This window comes from Ciona intestinalis, chromosome 3 (assembly GCF_000224145.3).
Source record: "Ciona intestinalis chromosome 3, KH, whole genome shotgun sequence".
NCBI lineage: Eukaryota > Metazoa > Chordata > Ascidiacea > Phlebobranchia > Cionidae > Ciona > Ciona intestinalis.
In genome coordinates this window covers 6,261,932-6,288,171 of record NC_020168.2, presented here as the reverse complement: position 1 = coordinate 6,288,171, position 26,240 = coordinate 6,261,932, and the positions used below count along the sequence as shown (strand labels likewise).

At 33.1% G+C, this 26,240-nt stretch overlaps 1 protein-coding gene across 3 annotated transcripts; it reads left to right on the top strand.

Moving 5' to 3' along the window:
- The first annotated feature begins 1,502 nt into the window (after positions 1 to 1,502).
- LOC100186768 (protein kinase C alpha type) lies at positions 1,503 to 25,885 on the top strand. 3 transcript variants are annotated; one of them, XM_018811311.2, is made up of 19 exons: positions 1,503 to 1,611; positions 2,104 to 2,246; positions 3,684 to 3,715; positions 9,752 to 9,831; positions 10,267 to 10,378; positions 10,854 to 10,982; positions 11,249 to 11,414; positions 12,722 to 12,828; positions 13,111 to 13,232; positions 13,467 to 13,481; positions 15,701 to 15,847; positions 16,667 to 16,840; positions 18,122 to 18,213; positions 19,554 to 19,616; positions 20,851 to 20,989; positions 21,703 to 21,783; positions 22,155 to 22,262; positions 23,040 to 23,180; positions 24,931 to 25,885. In XM_018811311.2, exons 2-19 carry the CDS (start codon positions 2,107 to 2,109, stop codon positions 25,078 to 25,080), a joined length of 1,998 nt encoding a protein of 665 aa, XP_018666856.1. In that variant the 5' UTR covers positions 1,503 to 1,611; positions 2,104 to 2,106; the 3' UTR covers positions 25,081 to 25,885. The 3 variants fall into 3 exon arrangements, with proteins under 3 accessions (XP_018666856.1, XP_009858098.1, XP_002122914.1); XM_009859796.3 differs by lacking the exon at positions 24,931 to 25,885 and adding an exon at positions 23,750 to 24,500; XM_002122878.5 differs by lacking the exons at positions 13,467 to 13,481; positions 24,931 to 25,885 and adding an exon at positions 23,750 to 24,500.
- The last annotated feature ends 355 nt before the right edge of the window (positions 25,886 to 26,240 follow it).

Genomic DNA, 26,240 nt, shown 5'->3' with positions numbered 1-26,240 from the left:
GAATGCGAGAGAAAATTTATTATGAATATTCTTAGCAACGAAAGAAAAAGGCAAACACAAGTGTAAAAGTAACTTGTAAAACACCCAGATTGCGTTTTTCGTTGCGGGTTAGCAACATATAATCCGGTTTAATTCTCTTATTTTAACTGGCAAGGTTTAACTTAAGCATTCTAGCAAGAAAATGTAGCTTTAATGGGGTTATCCTACATTAAAAAGTTGCATGTAAGGGAGTTATTTACTTTTTAAGCCGATTCTGTGGACGAACGGTAGCGCCAAAGTAGTAACCTACTTTTTACAGCAACGAGATGTATACCATTAACAATTTTAGTCGTAATAATAATGGGTTCAGGTATTCTAATCGGTCTAAAACAAGTTTTCTGAGATTTTATTCAAATTATAAAAGATTTTGTACTGAATCCCTTTCAACAACGAAATAAGTGCTTTCATAGTAAACGGTATTTCAGTCAACTTTAAGTCAATCTGATGCAAAACTGGTTTAAATGTCAACAGAAAAGCTTAGCTGCATTAATCTGTGCTTTTATTGCTGGAGGGCAAGTACAAAGCTTTGAAATTTAGATTTACAACCATAATAACCGATTTATTTACGCTAATTGCATTTTATAATATTAGGTTTAAAATAAAATATAATCATTCAAAGTTTAGTTAGCATCGCTAGATATATTATGTGTTAAATTTGCACAAAAAGTTAAATAGATAATTGCTGGTGCATGTTTTTTTGTATTCCATTATAACAGCAACAATTAGTAAGTTTTAATGGTGGACCAATTCACAATAGATCAATGTGGTTTTATAATAGGCGTATTGTTTCTTGTGTTATTTAACAAAACACATAGTTTAATGAAACACTCCGTAAATTTAATTAATGGGTTACTTTACAGTTTGATTTGTAAGATGTGTGAGGCAATTATGTTTGTTATGTATTTAATTGAAACATTAGTTAAGTGAAACAGTCTTCGTGTTATTAATACATAAAGCCCGATTCACTCACAGTGTATTGTTTACATTAGGTTTTCCTTTTACTAGAACAGTAAGATTAGGTTTCAGCCCAGTAGCAGTGTTTCCTTTTTATTAAAAAAAATTGTGCATCACTGAACACATAAAAACTTTTTAAATCAAATGTGTAAAAAACTAAAAAAAATATATTTTTTAGAATATAATTGGAAACACTGTTTACTGTTGTGTGGATTCTAGGGTTAACAACTTAGCGAAAAGTACCTTCTCAAATTAGTACAAATATTTGTATTGTGTAATAATGGTTTAATGTAAGTTCTATTCTCCCATTCTATGCGGTTGATGTCCCTTTAGGCATGTCATGGGCCCCGACCTTGAGGTTTAGGCCAGAGTTGCCTACTATCCCGAAACCCAGGGTGCTACAACTCATTAATGACCACTTGGTTGGGACAATGTTGGTTTGAGTGTTTTTCCCAACAACACATAGGCCTATGGCTATCAATATGGAATACTGCTTTACAAAGCTTTTAGAATCTTAATATAACAATGTTTGTTTTCAGATACGACTTAGGACTTTTGTATGGGGAGAATTTAAATTTGTATAAACTGTTAGTTGATTACACTGCTTGAAAAGAGAACGTAAGTTTATTGATATTACATTTTAATTTGTTAAATTTACAGCCACGATTTTATTTAACATTTTTAGTTTTTAACTATATCGGAATACTGTGTTTTTACTATTATAGAGGTAGTATAATGTACGCGATAGCCCTTGTTTAATGATAAAACCACAATCTTTTAGTAGGAATCTGCTAGCAATCATTTACTAGGTCCTATTAAGTTCATACTTAGCTACTATGAGTTTGTTTGACTGAAAATGTACACAGCCAATGGCGCATGTAATAAATTATTAATCAGTTTCCCCGCTCTTGGCCGACACTGTTAAGGAATGTGAATTTTAAGCAGCTTCAAGTTTAAAGGTTGACATAAGATTGCCATTAGAATGATTTGTTGCAAAATTTGAATGCAACTATATTTGTGAGCCACAAAGATAATAATATATATATATATACTACGGGCTCTCGTGTTGTTTGAAAAACCTCATTTAAAATCGTTTAATGTTTTTTAAAGAAAATGAGCGAGGAAACCGCATTCAAAGGATTTGCAAGACAAGGAGCTTTAAGACAGAAGGTGCATAAAGTCAAGAGCCACGAATTCATACCAAGATTTTTTAAACAACCAACATTCTGCAGTCATTGCACTGCTTTTGTCTGGTGAGTACAATACAACCTATATTTTGCAGAGAAGTTTTGCAAACACATAAAAAAAAGAATTATTTTTTTCTTGGTAAAATTTTTTGGCACACATACAAAACGTACGTGGTGCCAGGCAGGACCTAGTGTAGGAAATATTGGTTTATCTCGTACCAAATATTTGTTGCTATTTTTTTGCAAATGTTTAATTTTTTGTTTAAATATTTCATGTACTATAAAGGTCATGTCTCACTTTTAAATACCAGGTCAGGATCAAAATTTACACTCAAACTTTTCATATCTCAACCCCCATCTCATGAATGTTGTATAAACTAAAGTAAATGTCAAGAATGTGCGATATCCTGTTTTTTATTTAAGAAATTTGTTTCAACCTTTCGTTTTACTGTTGGTATGTGATATATATACCAAGCACATGCGCCAAACATAAAAATTCCTGAACTGCAATAAACACTAAAAAATTTAAGTTTACAACCAATAAGATGAATTTGGTTTCACATTATTCACATGATTGTGTGTCCAACCATCAATGCCTCAATTCATTTATAAATGTTTGGCACCAATGCTAGCAAGGCTGGAGACTCAAATTGTTCTTTCCTAAGTTATTACTAATCATTATTACGACAGACAGGCATGGCTCAATAAATATTTGGCCCATGTTAAATTTCCTATGGCTACTGATTAAGAACCACTGGCCCATTGGTACTTAAGAATATGTCAGTAATGTTCAATACCATAGTCTATGATACAACTAGAGCTTGTCAATACAACTTATGTAAACCGCTATTTAAAATCGACTGGTGTGTAACAAAGCGATATATTTTGAACCACTTGACATTTGTATTCTATTTAAAGTCATAATACAACTTTATTAGGCTTGTGAACCACGTTAAATATTTATGCAGTTCAGTAAGGCTCATACTTTAGAATGACATGTTTGTTTTAAATATTTTAAACACAAACAATACAAAGAGTTCTATCAGTTTCTGAATTGATCAGCGAACAAATTAAATTTTATTGTGGGTGAAACCATAGGCCAATGGGTGTAGTATTGTATAGTGTATAGGACTATAGGGGGTACCAATGCAACCCCAATTTTTAAACATTGGTAAAATCCTATGATTTTGCACTCTTTTTTACCTTTCTGTTTTTTTTTTACCTTTCTATTCCATTCTATGTGGGTGAGGTCCCGCACCGTAGCACGCCATGGGTTCTAGGATTTAGGCCACGATTGGCCCATTACTTCAACACCCTGGAAGCTACTGCATGACCTTCCCAGAAAATTTTTTTTTTTAAAGTTAACTTTGTTTTAAAAAAAAAAACCCCCCCCCCCTAAAAAAGGGGGGGGGGGGGGGGTGGTTAACTTGTTTTTACCCTAATATTCATCTGTTTTAAATGTATTCTAACTGAACATAAATCTTTATTTTTTATTTTAAACAGGGGTTTTGGAAAACAAGGATACCAATGTCAAAGTGAGTTATATTTAAGTTGTTTTCTGTTCCAGTTCTACTGTATAGGCTATATTGTAAGTTAAAGTTATAAACGACAAATGTTTATGTATTTATGTGTATAATAAATATATATATTTTAGTACCTCTAGCCCATTTTATCAACTGTTGTTGTATGTGGTTGTGTATATTGGAAATAGATTTAAAATTAAAATTTGCATTGGGTAGTAAATTTAGCTCTTTAAAACCTAAATATATATATATATATATATAAATTTTTTTTTTTTCAAAAATTGTCTGGTTTCTGTTTATTTCCAAGTTGTAATTTTAGCTAATAGAGTGTAAAATAGCTCAAATGTTAAGGATACCTTTATTGTTTTATTGCGCTTCAGTTTATAAAGTCATTCCATTTGTTATGAATGGACAATACACAAACATTCGACCTATTACTATTGTTATGATACGATTGGCTAATGTTTCCGCCCATACTATAAACTGTGGTAAACACACTGTAGCATGCCTTATTGTATCTAAATATACTCAGTAATAGACTGGTATGTATCAAAATCTAAAGATAGCTTCTGATTTGATAATTAATTTCTCGATTCAGTCTCTGAAGTTATTTTTAATTTTTCTGGATTAAATGGGTCCAATTAAAACAGCCACAATGCAGATTAGGAATACTGTTAACTACACCAGTCTACGAAGTTACTGAAACCAAGCTTAAGGTGGCTGTACACAGTATCCGGAATTTGTCCGATTTGTCTGTTTTGTCCGGGTTTTGCTTCTGCATGCGGAACTCGGTAATGGGTTTGCATACGACTTCGCAAGCTAATTCGCATGCCGAATACTGTGTACAACCACCTTTATACGATGTTAAAGAATGTTAGTATTTTGTTCAATGGACCTATTCTTGCTTTACAGGATATTTGAAACACTTTATTGGTTTAGTTTTCTCTTTTCTGCAGTTGTTTGTTTAACCAAACGGTTAATCTTTGTTTCATGTAGTGAGTCATTATGACATAATAAACCATGTGCTGTGTAATAATGCCATATCATCAAAGAAAACTGCAACAAAGTTTTCTGCCCAGTATTATAGATTATTTGATCACTATGGGTTTTGATGTAACAATATATGATTGTCATGGGAGCAGACTACAAGCAGTAACATATGCTAGTATGGATTTGTGATTAGATCAAAATCCTTAAGTCTCAATTGTAAACATGCCTTAATTCTTTCTAACGAACATGCACCTTCGTACAGCCTTGTTTTTGGTGTTCACTAAAATAATTGGCAAACTACCTATTCATTAATTGCATGAAATATGTCAATACCATTTGATTGAGTGTCACCTGGCTTATATTAATCAGGAAAATCCTGATTAACTTTTCCATAGGTGCTCATTAAGTTTAATAAGGGTCTTGGTCACCAAATAACCTAGTGAGATTGATGATTGAAGTAGGTGTAACCTTAGGGAAGAGACAATATTTGAAACAACAGCGTTGTGAAAACCTAAAACATATTATACATTCTGAAATAGGTGTATATTGCACACGCCCCATTAATCAATAATGTTCCATATGTTCCAACTGTTAATATGACTGTATTCTATGAATGTAACACCAGGTTTTACTAAAATACAAATTTGATTTAGCTTTGAAAATCATTATACAGTAAAAGCTTAAACCTACCTGTTTAATGGTCAATTCTTTGGGTATTTGATTAATGTATTCGTGATTAGTTGCGCGCCAAGCCTATGTTAAGCGACATAATTCAAATATTGATAAATGAATAGTCAACACGACTTTTTGCAACCATTATGCATGGATCTAAATTCTTACTGTCATAAGCAATAAGCAATACGCTATTTAATATTAAAAATGTAGAATGCATACTTTATATTACCATTCATGTAACTTATTTTATTGAGTTAAAAATCTACATCCGAGTGACAGTTGGTCAAGATTTGAATTTTCGAGAAGCCTGAAGCTAAAGCTTTTGCAGTGTAAAGATACCTTGTGTGTTTGACTTTGTGTGATGTGGTAATATCATTTGGTGAATGAAGATGAACAAAATGGATATATAATATTATATATACATATATATATATGTTGTTCTGGATAAATTACAAAACTTTTAAAATAATAGAGCATAAAATTTATGACAGGAAATAAAACTAAAGTGTGCTGAGTGTTAGCAATTTCATAAATTACTTAAAAGAGATAATGGTTTTGATTTTAAATTGGATTCGGATTATATGAGCTGTGATTTGGTGAAGTGTAACAGTGCTCTTAAGAAGAAACACTTTGCTTGTTAGTTGTTACATACAAACCTTTTCCTGTGTTTATGCTCCAAAAAGGTTACTTTCCAAGAATTGTGTGACACCTACTCGAATTGCATTAAACTTTGTAATTGATCATTTAACTGAATTAACTTACCTGGCGTAGTGGTGTACCCACCATAAATAGTTTTATTGCTTCACAATTATATGTATCCTGGTATGGAGAAATACTATGTGCCACAAAAAATGCGGTATTAATGTAAACGGCTTGTGTGTTATTTTTAGCAGGTATGGATTAGTAATATTTGGTGGAAAAGTTGTAATATAGCTTTGGTTTGTATTAACTTATATGTAATGTTGGTTGTTTAGCTATCCTGTGCTAAACCAATAATCCCATGGTATTTGCATTTGTGATGTATTCACCTTAATATTTACATTTAAAACAAACACTGTTGTTACAAAATATGAAAAATCAACTAAAGTATATAACAGTAAAACGGCATTGAACATAATAGCATACAGTCTGCATCTCACAAGTGGGGCAAATATCTGGCAGTAAGGACACCACTGACTTCACCACTGTTGTTTACATAAGTTATGGACATACAATCATCTGTGTACACATTTCCTGAGATTATAGTGTTTGCAAAAATGCGATACTAATGAATTGTTTGGTATATGCCAGTTTATTAAAGGTATATATATATAGATTATAATCGTTTTAAATAGTAGAGCGACTTAATATTTATAACAGAAGTTGCCAATCATTTTACTTTGTAGGCCATCATTTTAATAAAGTATTTTTGATTTAAAATAGTCAAGTGATTTATATGTTTTATACCATAAACTTACAAGGAAGTATTTATCCTTTTAAGAACATTCCACCCTATATAGTTATATATATATTATGGTACTTACTACTTTTACTTTTATGTTTGCAAGTTCTTAGAGTTAAATAGTTCTATTGACATATTACAATGCAGGTCTTTACTGACTCTTTTGTATGTATATAATTATATACATGGTTTAATTTACATAGTAAATAAAACTGAGAAATAATGTTCTTAGTACTTAGTATTGTATGTGTTTAAGTAAAGTTAACTTATTTTCCATCCTCTGTATTTCTTGGTAAATTTGACACCACGTTAGTTGGTATGCACTGCTTTGATTTAACAACTAGTGGTAAAAGTAAAGTGGTTCTCAGCTCGCATACCATTTGTCTGTTTGTTCTGCCATTCGAAGACTTTATCATGATTGAAAAGTAACTTTCACTTAGTATTTATGTTATCTTATATATTATATATAATATATTAATATATATACAATGTTCAGAATTGGCTACCTTTTTAAAACTACATTTTGTTCCTTAATCCTGTGCTATCCCTATCTTATCCCAACATCGGCCACGAAAACAAACGCTTTGAATTAATTATTAATTCAGGAAACATCTTTCAAATAACTTTCAAACATCTTTTTTCAAATATATTTTTCTCTGTGCGTGCTGATGCAACAAACAAACCAATAAACCATTAAAGTATTTTTGCCATTGTTGCTACAAGGCATAACGTAACATAATACCTCTTCTAGAAAAAACATGATATTTTCATTTTTTTATTTATTTATTCAGCTCATAAAGCAGTAAAGGACAAGGGTTTGTAACTATTCCTGCCTTTCCTGCATTTTTAAAAGTTTGGTGCCTATGTAAATATATGTTGTTTGTTTGTGACTTAGGTGATAGTAATGTTAAATTGAGGCAAGACTGATGTAATCATATTATGTGCATGGGCTGTGTGTATTAGGCTACCAAGACCTGTATACTCTATGTTTCAGTGATATCTTCTGACTTCTGTCAAAAGTATAGGCCATCCATTTTACAGCAGTTTTCGTCAACATGCACTTTTTGTTTGTTTTTTGTTAGAAAGCTATTTTTACTTAGCCTGTTTTAAAGCTTATTTTTAACTTGGCATAAAAATGCTTCATCGTTATGAATCGTGATATTGACTCTTTGTAATGCATTTTAATCCCATGTTTTGGCGTATTTTGTTTGGATTTGTGAACAAATTGAAGTGTCTGTTATGAAGATTATTACATCACAATAGGGATAATCTCCTCATGAACATGTTTCATATTTCATGAAACGGTTTGATGTTATAACTTTTTGGTTAAAGCTTTGTTTCAAAACCAACACAATAAAAACACTTATATTCCCTTTCTCTTATCGTGATTCTAAACCATAAAACTTTACGACAACTTTTTTCCAATTACATAGTAATCTGATTTTACTATTTATTAAGTTTTCTTCTTATAAGGTTTAACAGCCACTGTTTTAAACATTGCTTATTTAACCTTAACATGTTATAACAAGCACCAGTTTGCGGTTTATTCCTATCTTTCTCTATGTTTATGAAATAATAATAACTTTGTTTTTGTAACCAAATTGTGTTATGTTAGCTGAGGTTGTTTATCTATAGTTAGGATTAGCGACACACAATATGTATTATTATTCTGTAGTTGAATTATTTAACAAGCTGTGGTGTTAACAGTTGTTAATTTTTTTATCTACTTATTAGTTGACCTGTAGTTAGAAATATACACAATGCGTATTCCTCTGTGCTGGAATCACTTGTGTTGTTACCAGTCGTTAATTTTTTCCTTGTAGCGTTAACGGAAGTGCTGGCTTCAGCGGATGCATGGAGCATAGTGTCATGGTCTGTGTACTGTACCATAACACCACTTAATGAGTAATAACTGAAGTTGTTGTTTATTTATTATAATGCTATGTGCCGGTTTATCATTTAGGAAGTTATGAATAATTCTATTTACACTATGTGGGCTACTGTGAGCAAATTATGTGTTGTTAAACATAAAGACGGCTTTTAAAAATATCATGAAACAGTTATGCTGTTTGTAGTGTAACAATTTCAAAAGCTTGTCATTGCTCACTTGCAGTATGCCCCAGTAGTTAGTACTTACTGACTATAAAATAACATATTAAAAATAAAACTATTTTCCAAATGTTTAAAACGTAAATTGTAAGTTACCAAGTAGCATCATGTATCCTGTGTTTACAATTACATGTATTTATTTACACCCCATGTAACTATGTTTACTTGGTGTAATAATTCCAACCATGGTTAAGTTTCATTCTTTAAAGTTAATCTAATTCCTGGTAATCCAATTCAAGTTAAATAGGTCAAACCTTCTATATTGATTCTTTACATTCATTAGTATTTTCCTTAACCTACAGTATAGATTAAGCTGTGCTTGTGTGACTGTGTGTTTAATTAATTTTGTTCAAGTACCTACACTGGTTTGATGTTGATTGATTTGTGTCCTTTTAGCTGTGATGCTGCCTGTGGTCAAATTGAATCAGAAATTTGATGTTTAGAATCCCTGTGGCAATGTTTACTGTTGTAATGCATTAATTGTGTGGGGCGTTTCCGGTGCACAGTGTACTGTACAACATAATGTGTTAAACATGGGGAGGAATTTATATGTTATATTATAACCTATTTACACAATATTAAATATGTCTATAATAATATCTGTGTATAAAACTTTGTATTTTAAACATGGGATGGTACTTACATAATATCCAAAACTTTTTACTTTAAACATGGAGTGAATTTAATTCCCAGTGCTCTGTATTTTAATCATGATATACACCCAACGCCGTGTACTTGTAACATAGGCATAGCACAAGTGTTACCTCCTAGAACCTAGATATCATTAACACGTACGTATCACAACTTTACAAGTGTTTATATTTTATCCACAGTTTGTCGATTGGTTGTCCACAAACGTTGCCATGAGTTCGTTGCATTTGAATGTCCTGGTGTACAAAATGACGAAAGAACTGTAAGTTTATCAACCATATTAACATTTTAACGATATATGACGTAAACATAGGACTATTCTGTTCTACATAAGTGAGGTCATTTAGCGTTGCATGCTAGGGGATCTTAGATTTATGCCAAAATTGGCTATTACCCCAACAGCAAGGGTGCTACAGCCTTTTAGAGACTACCGGGTTAGAACAATGTCTACTAAGTCCCAGTAATCACATAACAACTGGCAATTTATAATTATGCTTTATCAAGGTTGTTAATTTATAAAAATTCTAGGGGTTACGACTATAAATGTTGTATTTTTAGGGAATTTTTTAAGGATAGAGTGCTATTAAAACTATTAAAAAATTCAAGGGTTGCTGCAATGCAAAATTCTCCATGTAAATCGCACACTGTATAAATTAACGCGATTATGTTTTATATTCTAATCCTGTTCACCCCACAGACTTGCCACACCCAGCACAAGTTCCGAGTTGCTTCATATGGCTCTCCAACCTTTTGTGATCATTGTGGATCACTGTTGTATGGTCTTGTTAGACAGGGGATGAAATGTACATGTAAGTACAGTGGCTGTTACAATGGTGCTACTACTACTTACAAGTTTTCGATACAAACAAAAATAAAAAAATATGACAAAAATACGGATTTTTTCTTTCTGAAAACTAAAACCTTTATCAGTCATGTTAAAACCAAAACCACCAACAAAAAGGCAACGACTTTATGGGCTGTATTTAGTTTCACATTTTTTACCTTTAGTACCTAGTATCCAAATATCCCGATTGTGTTTCAAACAATTAACAATATTTTAATTTTTCTATTTAAGACATAAAGATATGGTTTTATAATTATCTAAATATTTTTTGTCCACTACCGAATAGGACAAGAAAATAGAGTAAAAAGGTGTCCCATCTTCCCCATCCTAATGCATATTATAAAACAAGCATACACTGTTAGAACTAGTATACTATTCACAAAACTGTACTGTGAAACGAGTATGGTATATCAGACTATAACAGTATAACACATTAACAGCTTGCAATCTGAATTTCCACAAGCGCTGTATTCGTAATGTACCAGCATTGTGTGGAAAGGATAATACAGAGAAACGAGGAAGGATTCATCTTAACTGTCATATTGTGGATGGGAAGTTGGCTGTGTCCGGTAACATGTTATTTATTAGCCATAACATCAAAGCTAATGCGGTAATGCATTTGCTGTTGTGTGTTTTACATGAACTATTCCCGACATTAATCAATGGAGTTTCCACTGTTTGACAACTAGGGGTGTAATGGCAGTTTAATATTTTTAGTTTTCTTCATATTTTGCTAAAAATGTATGAAACACGCCTTTTATAGGGGCTAACCTGTCTTTTACCCCCAAACCCATGTTGCTACTGCTTTTGACTTACCATTTTTTTCTATCCACAGTTCAACAGGGCAAGAACCTTGCACCTATGGATCCTAACGGATTATCCGATCCTTATGTGAAAGTAAAGTTAATACCAGCGCTTAAAAATGACTCCAAGACCTTAAAGAGGAAAACCACAATTGTAGAGAAAAGTCTTAACCCTCATTGGAACGAAGTTCTTGTAATGTGAGTAGTTTGATGCTCTACCACCTTGGATGTTGGGGCCACGGGACAACCTGGCTATATGCCACGTGTCCTAGCTTGTTTCGGTCATTGTTCTGTGACAAAAATTGTAGTTGAAAACAGGGTGTTTGCTAAATGAAACTTAATTATACACTTATGAGACCTGAAAAGTGGTGCAACCAATTCAAGGTTATTGTTTTGTTTACAATTTGTAAAACTACATGATAATAATATTGAAATGTTAGCTACAATTTGTTAAAAAAACACCAATGAATAAGTGGTCAATCTAGAAGCAATTGTTTGGTTTTATTTTGGTTCATATAAACAGTTGGTAAGAAATATAGATTTAAAACATGAAACGTACAAAACACACTCACACCTATTTCATATTTCAGCCATTAATATCTTCCTTTGTCTTGACATAACCTTCCAATTACCCATGTCCTTATTACCAAGCCATTAATCCATATGTTTGATGTGGTGTATTACAATGTGGCACACGTCCCATGTCAGCCACTCATGTCCAACTACAATGATTTTTATCACCATGGGAACGAGAAGTAATTATAATGCTTGGTGCATGTTCAACACAGACGCTAAGTCGGTTATATAAATTACAAAGCCCAAGGGAAATCCTTCAATGAGATTCAATACCCATCTTATAAGCCTGTAACGCAAGTTACATTAGCCTAATTATCTAATCTCAATTATGGCAAATGAAAAGTAAAGTAAGTACTTTAGATCTGATCTTTAAACTAATGCTGCCACCTGCCAGATATGAATCTAATAAAACTACTTTGGTAATTTATTTTATAAAAGTGACATTGCAAAAAAACTCAAACGAAATGTTGAAATCTTGTGATGTCTAGGTTACTTTTACAGAATATATGCATAAGAATCCTTCACATGGTTACTAATTAGTTGAAGCTTTTATTTAAGCCACAATATTTACAGCAATAGCTCTTTAAGAAACAATAGCTCAATAGAAGCCCCCTAATCCAGAAAAGTCTATGTTGTTGCACTCTGGCTGTTGGGTAATAGACCATATTTGGTCAAACCCTTGGCCCCCTAGCACACAGTGGTACCTCACCCACATATACCATATTATGCTATGCACCAACTGTAACTCAATTGTATGAAAGATTTTTGCCCATAGCCCGCTTAAAATGCGGACTAAAGTATAATTTGAATAAAATATTTGATTTTTATAAAAAACCTGTTTACACAAAGTTCAAAATGCTCTTGAGCATATGATATATAACAAAGCTATATATTATAAGTTAATTATAAGGCTGATTTTCCCCCCACAGCCCACTTAAAGACGCGGACAAAGATCGTCGGTTGTTGGTCGAGGTTTGGGATTGGGATCGAGCTTCTTCCAATGATTTTATGGGATCTCTATCTTTCGGAATATCAGGTACGAAAAATGATGAAATTTTGAGGATTTAATTGTCACAGTCATGCTCAAGGTTGAGTTGCTAAAGCTGGTGTAGTGTGTGGTTGCCAAAATCCTAATGACATTTGCTTTTATCCAATGGTATCTTACGGGTCACCTACAAAGTAACATGTGGTAACTTGTAATTGGACATGAGGTGTTGTATGAAACAGAACACCCGTGTTACAACGACTGTTGAGGCCCGCCATGTGAAAATAAATCTGTTACATATATTCATTCTTCGCACACACAATATTTTCACAGAATTAATGAAAAAATCAGTTAAAGGATGGTTTAAACTACTCAGCCAACAAGAAGGTGAATTCTACAATGTTCCAATTGTTGAGGAAGGTGAAGAGATGGATGCTCTAACTGAAGAACTAGAGGTCAGTGTTGCCAGACAAAAAATCCATAAAAGTGTTTCTATAAAAAAAAATCCTAAAAAATGATACCTGTAAATTCAGGTCAGAAGCTGTTTAATAAAAAAAACTATGAATAAAAAAGGAAACATTCTATGAGTTGCTTGTATGTCCTGAAATCTGTATTGTTTAAAAATATATTTAAATAACATAGGTGTTTTAATCACACAGTTGTGTCATACTTTATAATTTTGTCTGCAGAAAAGTCGGCTAAAAGTGAGTAGCAACTTTGTAGGGCGAGTGATTAATTAGAGAAACCGTAATCAATTAATTTATTTAATCTTTAATTTAATCCTTTGATTGAATGTTTAATCTAATTTTAACATTAGTTCGATGGTTCTCAAACTTTTCGTTGCGACACATTTGGAAACGTTTGCTTGACATATCAGCTAAAAGACATTAAAAGGATTAAAGACATTTTCTACCACAGTTGTACTTTTTGATATAAAAAAAATAAATATTAGGTAATGTGTGGGATATTCTTGCTTATGTTAAAATCCATGCAATGTTGGAAAAACCCAGTGAAATGGCCACCAGCATTTCTCTTCAATGTTTATTCAATATTGTCATAATGTTAGTTACTGACTTCTGTAAGAGACATCTTATAAATATGACTTTTGCGTGATTTTTTTTCTTATAAATATATTTCTTACAAAAAACTTGGTTGAAAAACAAGGCACCAGGGTGTTGTAACGAACAGTTTGGGAACCATTGCGCTATGTGATTGACATTCATGGATAAGACTTCATTGGTGTAATTTACCCTCTGTGTGGAGTGTATTAACCCAGAGTTGTTTGCAGTTTGAATGGTTTGAAGTGTTGGTGCATAACTCAGTGCTTCTCAACTTTTTTAATGGCAACTACAGTATTATGCATTGATTTATAGACAATCTTTGACAACTATAATGTTGTTTTACAATAATCAATACAATTTATTATAAGCATAAATTCAGTATGTGAAGAAACTGAACAAAATAGTAAAATCAAATAAATTGAGCATTGATTTCTAGAAAATCTTTGGCAGCCAAATTGTGAACATGTTTTACAATAATCAACAAAACGCATTTATATAAGTCGCTGTAATATATGCAGCCCAACCAAATCAAATAGTAACGCATCATTATTTGGTTTGAGAAGCACTGATATGTGTTTAATATGTTTGGTGTGAATTAACACATTAACAAAGCTTGTAGCCCGTTACAATGTTATTACATTGTAGGATTTGCAACCAGAATATTATACAATATTGCTATATATTATATATCTGTATATAGATTTAGGTATATTAATCAATTTAGTGTATTCATGCTTTAGTATATTTTAAAGAAAAGCAGGGTTGACATTTATAGTTCCACGCACAATCCTGTGAAACAACTTACACCACACATGTGCTCCACACACCAGTAATCAGATATTTCTTGTTTATGTTTACTGGTTAATAAACTAAAAAAATTCTAGGGATGGCCTGTTCACCCTGCCACCCCAGGTTTTGCGCATGTGTTCCACCACGTATATATGAATATCCAAAATTACCATCAATGACTCAATTTACCCCACCCCACCCCACCAAGCATGACTTAATAAATCATCACAATAACTTATCATTAAAACAAAGTTAACACAAATTATCCAACTAAATATTTGCACTCACAACAAAATTAAATGTATTTTACCCCAAATTATTCTACATTTCTCAAAAAATACAAAAATTTTTAGCCCAATCCTAATTTTCATCAATTTTAGAAACCTGTATAAACTGTATTACAATTTACTTTAAATTTTTGTCATAGGCAACTAAACTCTTACATAAATTATAAATAATTAAAGAGAACCTTTAGACTCAGGTTTCTTGCTAGTGTTGTAACTTTACGGATTAAAGTCTTAGTTATCTTGTTAACATTGAAATTTTAACCGTAACTATGTTGGGTAAAGATACAACTTTGTCCAAATTCAATATACCACGTCACATGCCTGCCCCAAGGTAGGGCCTCTTTTATATAAAGTAGAATAGAAGACATGTCTAAACTGGGTGTCAGAGCAAATGGCCAACTCTGGCATTAATCACAAACAAGCTGCCATATGCTAGAGTCTTATACTTATTCTATAGAAGAAGGTAGTGGATCAACTCTTATCTGTTCTAAACCCCCTGGTATGCCCTTGTAGTAGGACATCACCCGTATAGTATAAAATACATCATAATATTTGGGGTAATGGGCCCCCAAGTTTTCGGTTAATGCTCCTCTGGTAAAAATGCATATTTAAGGGGTAATGCCGCCCCCGGTAAAATTACACATTTGATAATTCCTTCGGTAAAAATACAACTTTATGTTTCGGGTAATGGGTCAACTTTGGTAAAAATCTAGGGTGCCCTGGCTTGCGCCCATGAAATGAAAGTAAACAATAACCCCCAACTCAAGTTTAACCTTCGCTTAACAGAAGCAGAGATTGGAAGATGAGAAGAAACGAAATGAGGAGAAGCAGAGACACGCGGTGAACAATAAGCGACCTATGAAGTCATCGGTGCAAATGGCTCCTTCAGATTTCAACTTTCTGCACGTACTTGGTCGGGGAAGTTTTGGAAAGGTTAGTGTTTTGTGTTTTAATGAGTTAATATACTGTACCAACTGGGTATATATAAATATGCAAATCACACTCAAACAGCAAAAGATCTTGTTAGAATTATCTGATACATCAAGGGTTTGTAAATACAGAAATTGTGATCATGTATGTCCATGGGTAAGAGCAAGACTCAGTTACCCAATGGTCACTAAATGGGTTGTCCAAATTGTCAGCCATACGGAAAAATAATCACCCTTAAAGTTACATATGTGGTAAATCATAAGGGGGCCTAAATTTCTGAGCCTAATCACCCACAAAGAATAAAAAAAATCCGTAAGGGGGTCTATAAAACAGAACACCTGTGTTATAACAAATACCATAGCAAAGCCAAGCTTATTGTTAAATCACATGTGTTTGTTTTGTTAACAAAAGTGAAAGTGATGTCATAAAGAATTAATATTCAACAAACAAGTGTCTGCAAATATTTATTCAATTGAAAAATCATAAAAAATCTGGCTAATATTTGTATAGATATATAAAGCTTCAATGTTTTCTCAGCAATTCCTGTATGCGTATTCAACCCTTGACCTTATAGATCACATAGTACCTCCTACACCTCATACATATATTATTAGATCATTACAATAGAGTAATGTGCCAATTCCGGCTTAATTACCAGGTCCTATGGTGTCCCTCAGGTCCCTACATTAGGACCTTACAATACAGGATATTTAATTACATCAAAATGTTGGTGTATGGCAGGTGAAACTAAATGCTTTAAGATAAAAAAACCAACAATTGCCAAAAGATCTCATTCACACTTTTTATATTTACCCCACCCAGGTATTACTCGCTGAACGCAAAGGAACCGATGAGATATTCGCCATCAAAGTCCTCAAGAAAGATGTGATTGTGCAGGATGATGATGTTGAATGTACCATGATCGAGAAGAAAGTCCTCGCTCTTCCTGAGAAACCTCCGTTCCTCACACAGATCCACTCCTGCTTCCAAACCAATGTGAGTACGGAGATATATAAACAACGTCACATAGTTTAATTAAAACAAGGCTTAACACCAATACTGTGAGTATGGGCTCATTGGGCTGGTATATACTGTTTCAAACCAATGTGAGTGCTTGACTTCTTTTCGACATGAGTGAGGTTCTGGGGTTTCTGCCAGAGTTGGCTTATTACCCCAACATCCAGACAGAGACTGCTTTCAATGCTGGGCATTTTAGAATTATAGTAGCACAATGTTTTTAGCACAGCAGAAAAAATGTTGAATTTTATTTTCACAAAAAACATGCTAAACATTTGGTAAATGGATAATAATTGATAAAGGTTTTGAGACACTTTAGCCCTTCGTTTTCATGTACACAGTCTCTATGGAGTGTTTTTAATGCATAAAAGGCTTTGTGGATTGAAAACCACTAGTCTAAAATTAGTTTCACCTCCCCTTTGTGTGAGGGCATCAATATTTAATGAGGTCCCAGTTTAAAAATGACACAAAAACCTCACAAGTCCATTATTTTTACTCTCATCTGTTCTAATTGCTTTTTAACGTCATTATGTCAGAGAGCCAAGTTTTTTTTATATGCTCATACCAAAGTATAAATTATGTTTTACTTTATAATTTAATAAACTTAGTTGTCTGGAAAAAAAATTAAGGTCTTTGATTTTAAAGTTTAATTGAAATTTAACAGAGCCTAGGTTTTGTATTTAATCTGCCAAAAAATTGTTTAATTTTATGTAAATGACCTGTCTCAAAGAATAATTTAAGGTATTGGATTTTAAAGTAAAATTTGCTTTGATTGATTTAATCTGTATTTTAGATAAATTTGTATGTTCTTTTACCACAACATCCAACAATTCACAATTTACTCATCAAAATTAAATTATCTTTTACTTGAAAGTTTAATGGCAATAAGGTGTAACGAAAAATAACTCGTATATTTTAAACTTAATTTGAAATTTGGTTTGCAAGATTAAATTTAGATTTTTCGTCCTCCTTACTCGTTGTCAATTGATTTTTAATTTTCAAGAAGCAGTGCTGCACGTTTTAAATAAAGTTTTTGAAAAATGATAAAAGTTGTTGTGTAAAACTTGACACATTACTGAGTAATTAAAGTTGTGCATTGTTTAAATTTATGGTTGCGCATCACTGACAATTCATCATTGGGTATTACTAATAAATTATAGCTGCATTACAGTTTTAAATTACAGTTTTTGATTGTGCATCACTTAAAAAAACTTTTTGGATTGTGCATCACTGATAATTAACGATTGCGCAACACTGCAGGATCGGTTGTACTTTGTAATGGAATACATCAATGGGGGAGATCTAATGTATCATATTCAACAAGTGGGAAAATTCAAGGAACCTCAAGCAACGTAAGATTAAAATATTATTGTATTATATATGGATGAGGTTATGCAGTGTTTTGTATATACATATATATATATACAGTATCACAGTGTAATATATATATATATGGCTAAGGTACTGCATTGCACTATTACCCTTTTTGCATGGTAAAAAGTTAATGCAAATAACAATCCGCATTAACTGGTCATATGATAACTCGCTTACCGCGTTATTTTGCATGGTCATTGGTTTATGCGCGTATCAACATTGAGTAAGCTTATTTTAGCGCAATATTATTAAATCTAGTTTATAAAATAAGTTTTAATACTTTATGGTGCTATTACCAACGAAAACCTATAAAATTAATACCGGAAAAAGATTAGGCTCTTAAAAGTAAAACTGTACTTTCACCTTACTTTTCTTTACTCGCATAATGCGAGTAACAACAAACCTCCTACAGCAGATGACACGCTTATGACGTTATGCTTGTTAACTTTGTTTTTGCAAGTAAATATGCGAGTACTTACGCGCATAAAAGTGACCATGCAAAAAGGGTATATGTTGTGGATTTAACTTGACACATTTCCCATAGGCTTACTCCTTTCACAATATCCCATATCGATATGGCACATGCCATACCTTGTTATTATTACATATGGCTAAGGTACACGTACTTTTGTGGTAGGATATCAAATATCATGGAATTATATACATATTTATGCAATAAAAAGTATAAAAACTAAAGAAAAAGGCACTGCAGTGGGTTATAGTAGAGTTGTAATGCATTATAATAGGGTCATGAGATATAGGATGTGGATCTAAGTTGAAACATTACCCCAATATATCAAATTGCTAACGTATTAACCATTCATATACTATGCTGTATAGTTTAATTATACATGAAAAATATGCAAGATTATAATATACTTTTCTATTACAATGGTTTTTTAAATCACTGGTTGTCCAACTGAACGGATTTAATTTTTTAGAGACACCGAAAGTATCAGTAAGAACAAATTTAGTAATAAACATTGTTAATAAACCCCGCTGGTGTGTTTTAAGTTGCATTTAATTCATTATTCTGAAACTTAAGACTTTTGTGTTTGAGTAAATTATTAATGATGCGATGAGATGAGAAGTAATGACAAAGTGACAACAATAGGACAAAGTGGAGTGTGGAGATAATTATATAAAATATTACATGAACCAAATAATCCATGATAAATAATAAAATCCATTGTTGAGTAGTTTTTGACGGGTTATGGGCTAAATATCATGCCCCATGGCACGCCACACTGCAGGACCTCACCCATATTATATGGAATAGATTTTTTCATACAAGTTAATTAATATTTCTACTTAACAGGTTCTATGCTGCCGAGATAGCACTCGGTTTGTTTTTCCTTCATGACCGAGGCATCGTGTACAGGTAACTTGTGTTTTGATATTAATGACATAGGTTTATTATTACAGACATATTTACCAACATAGGTGCCTAACATTGGTATGCAGGGTACACTATGTTTATACTGAGGTTGGGAATTATGTTCCCAATCCCATTGCATGCAATGCTATAGGACTTTACATCAAAGAATAAAATGCCCCAGAATAGATTATGATATACTATGAATGAATGAATGAATGTAACTTAATTTATCCTCGTGTTGCCGGAAAACAACAGTCGTTATAACACGGGTTTAACACCTCGCCTTTCCCAAGGACACATACGCCCACAATGGTAGCAGTGTCAAGCCTTGAACCCCTTACCTATGGGTTATAGGCAGGCGCGCTAACCACTATGCCATGGCGCCAGTCTATTCTATATGTATTGTATGTCCTCTGGTTGCACATTAATTGGTGATATTACATCAATTAAACAATATTTAAAATAGTCTAAATGTGCACCCTGGTTTTTTAAATAGTAAGCTGCTATGATGCTATTAATACCTTTATGACCACCACTATGGCTATTGTTTGCACACAAAGGCTACCATATGTCATTTGTTTAACATAATATTTAATGAACAGTAGGTTGAATGTAATGAATGTTCGTTTTAATTATAACACTATATGTTGGAGCTGCTTAAGGCCAAGGTGATAAATTAAATATTTTTTTTGCTCAAATTCTACCAAATGATCATACGTCTAAAATTTAGCCAAACACTTGTTTATGTTTTTAACTTATTTGTATGCAAATTTAATTTTCAAAAGGGTAAAAGGCCCAAATAAATAAAAGCTGGTTATGTACATTGTTAAACAATGCTACTATGTAATAAATCAACCAATACGACAAGTGGAATGAGCATGAAAGGTTTAAACAGGAGGAATCAATTTAATTTATTGATTTTACTCTGAATGTAATTCGCACCTGAGAACGAAAGTCTTGATTTATTTTATTCAGAAAAATTATAGTGAGGGTTTTGTATTCAGTGATGCACACCTGTGAGCTGTGACCATAGCTTTAGGTCCATTACCCCAACACCCAGGGTGATACCATCTATCTAGACCCACTGAAACAGTTTTTGGACACTTAAAAATATCGATTATGTTCTATAAGGGTGGGGTATTCATTGATGCACAACTATTACTCTATTTACTCTAAAAAAAACAACACTATCTCCTAATAAATGCTACGTAATAATAAAAGCAACTTATTTTCACAGAGATCTTAAACTAGACAACGTGATGCTTGATGCTAACGGACACATCAAGATCGCTGACTTCGGGATGTGTAAAGATGATATTATAGGAGATAGAACAACCAACACATTCTGTGGAACACCTGATTATATTGCACCTGAGGTATACGAATGATTTGTGACTTTCTATTTAAGTGGTTTGTAACCTACATTAAAATAGGTTTGGAATTATAATTTTAAAACTCACAGTGCCAGGTAAAACTGTTATGTCCTGTTTTACTTTGAAACTTAACTTTTAGAAGCCTGAAAAACTATTTGAAGGTCTTATATTTTAGATTTAAATTTGAGGTCCTGGGTTTAAACATTACATTGAAATAGTTTAACCCAGTGTTTTTTACAATTTCTCAGTAGCCCTACACCCCCTACATAATGTTTGTTTGTGGGCACAAATAAACATACCAATCACCTTGATTCTTTAACTGATTGCTGCAAAGTTGTTAATAGTTAACTGACTTATCTACTTTAAATTATGTGCAGTTTGAAGTGTTTATCAGAAGGGGCACAAACAGACCTCTAGCTTGGGACAATGACCTTGAGTTTGTAGCTTTTTGCATATAAGCAGTTTATGTTATCAACTTTGTTGTTTTGTTAATTAAATATGTATCAATGCTATGCAGATTATATTTGCAATGTGAACTTTATCATGATTATTAAACTATTACCTGAGTAATATAATAATTAACAAATTGCTGGTGCAGTTAACTTATTGACATGCTCATTGTCATAGTTACTTTCCTATAGCAAATTTATGGTGAAAACCAAAGTCAATTTTGACATGTAATTACAGCAGGTTATATAACACCCCTTTATTTATAGATTATTGTGTATGAACCTTATGGCAAGTCAGTTGATTGGTGGGCTTATGGTGTCTTGCTATATGAGATGTTAGCTGGACAGGTAAATTATTTTTGTGTTGTTTTTTAAAGTGCAACGATAAGGGTGGCTGGGTAACATGTCACTTAAATTTTTAAAACATAAGTGATATATTCATAGCTTTTACCCTGCTGTTAGCTGTCTATACAAGCAGAGCCAAAGTATATTTCATTCACCATATTAATCAATGTAGTTTTCTATGTTTGACACTTACGATTGTAACTGCAGTTTAACAATATCACCCTAGATTTTACGAAAATTGTCAAAAAGCGAGCCGCCTGTATTGTTTTATCCTACTATGATAAATTTATCGCGTATTTGTGCATATTACAAAACCTAATTGTGACATAACATGGCTCACTTATGACATCACACCCACCAATATGACACCACAGCCCCCCTTTGATGGAGAAGATGAGGATGAATTATTCAACTCAATCATGGAGAATTGTGTTTCTTACCCAAGGTCGATGTCCAAGGAGGCCACTGCTATTTGCAAGGGGGTGGGTGGAAAACTTAGACTTACTATTATTTATTAGACTTGACTATCATTTAGTTCTGCTGATATTGCTACCTTGCATTTGGCAGAATGTTTTTAAAATTTTGTTGCTATACTTGTATAAAAATCTGAAAAAGGAACCAGAAAAAAAATGTTTTTTATATTTCTTTTTTAAACAAAACAATAAAAATGTTTTTTTGTTTACCACCAATTAAAACAAAAGACTGAGAATGAAAATATATCCCATTCTTGCCCCCTACTGTATTATATAACATAGCATGAGGTGGTAAACATGTTTAGTTCTACCTCATGTTTAAACAATGCAACATAATTTCCATATAATCCCTATATCCAGGCCACATTTATCAAGGTTATGCATCAAATGTACATGAATAATTAAACGCATTTTAATGGCCCCATTATGTCATATATTGGCAGGAGATGTCATTTTACTTAGTAATGTTAATGGTGGTGATAATGCATTGCTGAAAGACGCATATTTCATATTGGCGCATAACATTTTAAGCAAGGGTGCTAATGGTGTTTGATAAGCGTTCTTTTTAATGCAGTAAATTAATTTTATGCATAAGGTCTGCTATGTACATGTCATATAAACAAATGAGAATCAGTGATAATGAGACCAATCAACATTATATACCTCATGACATGCAAATGGACACTGGGTTTTTGGCCAGAGTTGGTCTATTACCAAACTTATGCCAGAGTTTCCCATAAAATATAGACATCCCAGACCCACCTAATCCCTCCCACCTCCTCACAGTTCTTACAGAAACATCCATCAAAGAGACTTGGATGTAGTGATGATGGGCAAAGAGCGATCAAGGAGCACGCATTCTTCCGGATGTTAAACTGGGATCGATTAGCAGCTCGTGAAATTCAACCTCCCTTCAAGCCAAAGATTGTAAGAAAAATCATTTTCCAATTTTTTTTTATTTTATAAAAAATGTTTTTTAAATTTAAGAAAGAAAATGTTTTCGTTGCGAAACTTTTGCAGGTTCCTATCTTTCACACTAATTCTAATATATAATTGTAGGCATTGTTTTGGTCTTAAATTATCTAAAATCTTTCGTTTTCTATTCTATACTATGATTTATGGGTGAGATCCTACAGTGAGGCACACCAGAGACCTGGGATGTAGGTGTAATAACCCATTACCCAGGGTGCTACCACCTTAACCCCACTAAGGCAGTTCATGGATCTCAAAGTGCCACACTAGATACCTCACCCTTACAGAATAAAATCTATATTAAAGAGGGTCTATTAACCCAAAGACACGAGAAGTGTTATAAACATAGATACTTTGCATGCGTCATATCTTTAGGGCAAAGTTCACATCATTTGTGTCGTCCCAACCCTAACGTTTGTGTTCATTTGTTTTTTTTCATATTTAACCTTCATTTGCTGCATGATGTAACATGACATCGTGTGGACACAATCTCATCTCGCTGGAACCTCACGGTGGTGATACAGAGCAGCAACATTACCGAAAATTTCGACAAATACTTCACAAGGGGAGAACCAAAGTTAACCCCGATCGACCCCTTATTTTTGAAAAATATCAACCAAGATGAGTTCGACGGATTTTCTTACGTTAACGTTCTCTTTGAGCCTGTCACTAGATCAAGTTTAGTTGCCTAATTTGGGAAATTGGTTATTGCAAAAGAGATAGAATCATGAAATTGCAGAATTAGCGAAATGTCGTTCAATTTAGAGAAATGTTTTGTTCCAATTTTTTCAAATCATGAAAACGTATCATGACCAAACATGTAGATATTTATGGGAGTTGTCAGTTTGCAGTGTAATCAAAATATTATGCACTAAGTTTCCGAATGCACTCTGTAGTTTATGTCCCATCACCCTCGTAATTTTTGTCGCATTTTTTTATCCAGAAATTTTTGCCACCGCTCAATCTTATAGAAAAAGTATTAAAAAAAAACTTTTTTCATTCTGTATTTGTGATGTAACACTTTCGCCATTCCCTGCATGTGTGACGTCATAGTGACTAATTGTCGTTTCTTGTGGCGTCACTGTGTATTGTGTTTAAGATTAATTTTCGATTAATTATATTCATTGTTATCATAGAAATATTATATCGATCGCAGTGTTGTGGCATATTGTATGAAACTCACCGGAAAGTTGTGAAAAAAACTTTTCCCTTGAAATCAGAGACCTGTGTCATCAATCAGTCATAGAAACATCATTAAAATCCATAGAAACAACATTTCAACTAATCTCATCATCTCATTTAACAACCTGATTTAAAACTTTTGAGGGTTATAACCTAGATTTGCTTTATTTTAGGAGTTTCCTAGAAAAACAAGGGGATTTTTTAAATCCGGTACCTTTTAGTTTTGGGGTCACATTTTTTGTGGGAATTAAATGAAACGACTTGTTTGTAGCTCCAATTGTACCGGCGTAGTTAGGTGGTTAGAGCAATAACATCGTAATGAAAGTGTTTGTGACGCCGCTAGCTTTGTCAGTACTGTATGTGTATATGGGCAAGACAGTTATCTTCCAACCCCGGTGGTCACTACCACGACTTTCGTTTTCCGGACATACGAGGACTAAGTTACAGTCATTCTTGTGTAATTTGTATAAAACTTGGTAACTATTATTGCGTGCGTATGTGTCCTTCATTTATTTATTTACAGAACGGTGCAAAAGATACGGGCAACTTTGACAAGACGTTTACCAAAGAAAAAGTGAAGTTGACTCCTTGCGACCGACTTCTTATAATGAACCTTGACCAGTGCGAGTTCGATGGCTTCAGCTACGTCAACGAAGATTTCATGTACGAATGACGTCATAAAGAGTTGATGACGTCATGAAGAATTGATGACCTCATAAACTTGTTGGGGGCGTGGATGTTAAAATGATAACGGAATATCGGGGGACAGCTAAATCGTTAGTAATGGGAGTTATATAAAATTAACCTAATGCGTCGCGCTTACGTAAATTATTCGAGTGACGTCATAATAGTGACGTCACAGAAATGCCGTCTATGTATAAACGTTCGTTTTTGAAATTCGCGTATGCAAAACTGACCCGCTGTTCCACAACGTTTCGTATTATTTCTCTGAACGTATATTGACCGTCGTTGTTAAAAAAGTATCTTCTGTAATCTATAGTTACTCCTGGAATTCGCAATAACCCCCAGAGCTCATAGTATCCTTATATTATAATACTGTGGGGTAAGATAGATACCGTTCGTATATAATATGACACATTTTCTAATCGTGTTTTTATCAGTTAAGATAACGCGCTCTTTGAGAGTTGCGCGGATACGGCTATATAATTCTGTAAATGACCTTATTTTACCAAATGTGACGATAAAAGAGAATGAAAAAATGGAATATCTTACCCCAACCTATTATTTGTGTTTTATAAAAATGGTTGATCAAAATATAGTCAATTTTTAATGCATAGTTGGCCATGCACTGAAACGTAACACTGTATTCTTTTTCTCCTACTCAATGTAAATAAAAATATGTCTCAATTTTACTTAATTACTGCATGTTCTCGTTGTGGCTGTGATGTGTGTTTCGACTGTATGCCAATGATGATTAAATACTCCCCATCGTGATAAATATATCGGATATCTATGAATTCACGTGTTTTGTAACTTTTCTGCGTGTTCTTGTTTTGGGAATTTTCTAATCAGTTTAGAAATTTAGACAGTTAATCGAAAAATGTAGATATATTTAAAATATTGTAAAAATGCTTCGTTTGTACAGCGCAAGTAAGACGATACGTGTTCTTAATTTAGTCAGAGGCTTGTGTTGTGTCAGTGAAACCTTATACGGATAAACGTAGAATTTGGTGTGATAGAGGTTGATGATGATGGTTAGGGGGTTAGTGGTGGTTATAGGAATTAGTAGTTAGTGGTAAGTGTTTAGAAAATAACGTGGGGGTAGAATTCTTCACTAGCACATAAAATGTATATATTATACAACACTCGTAT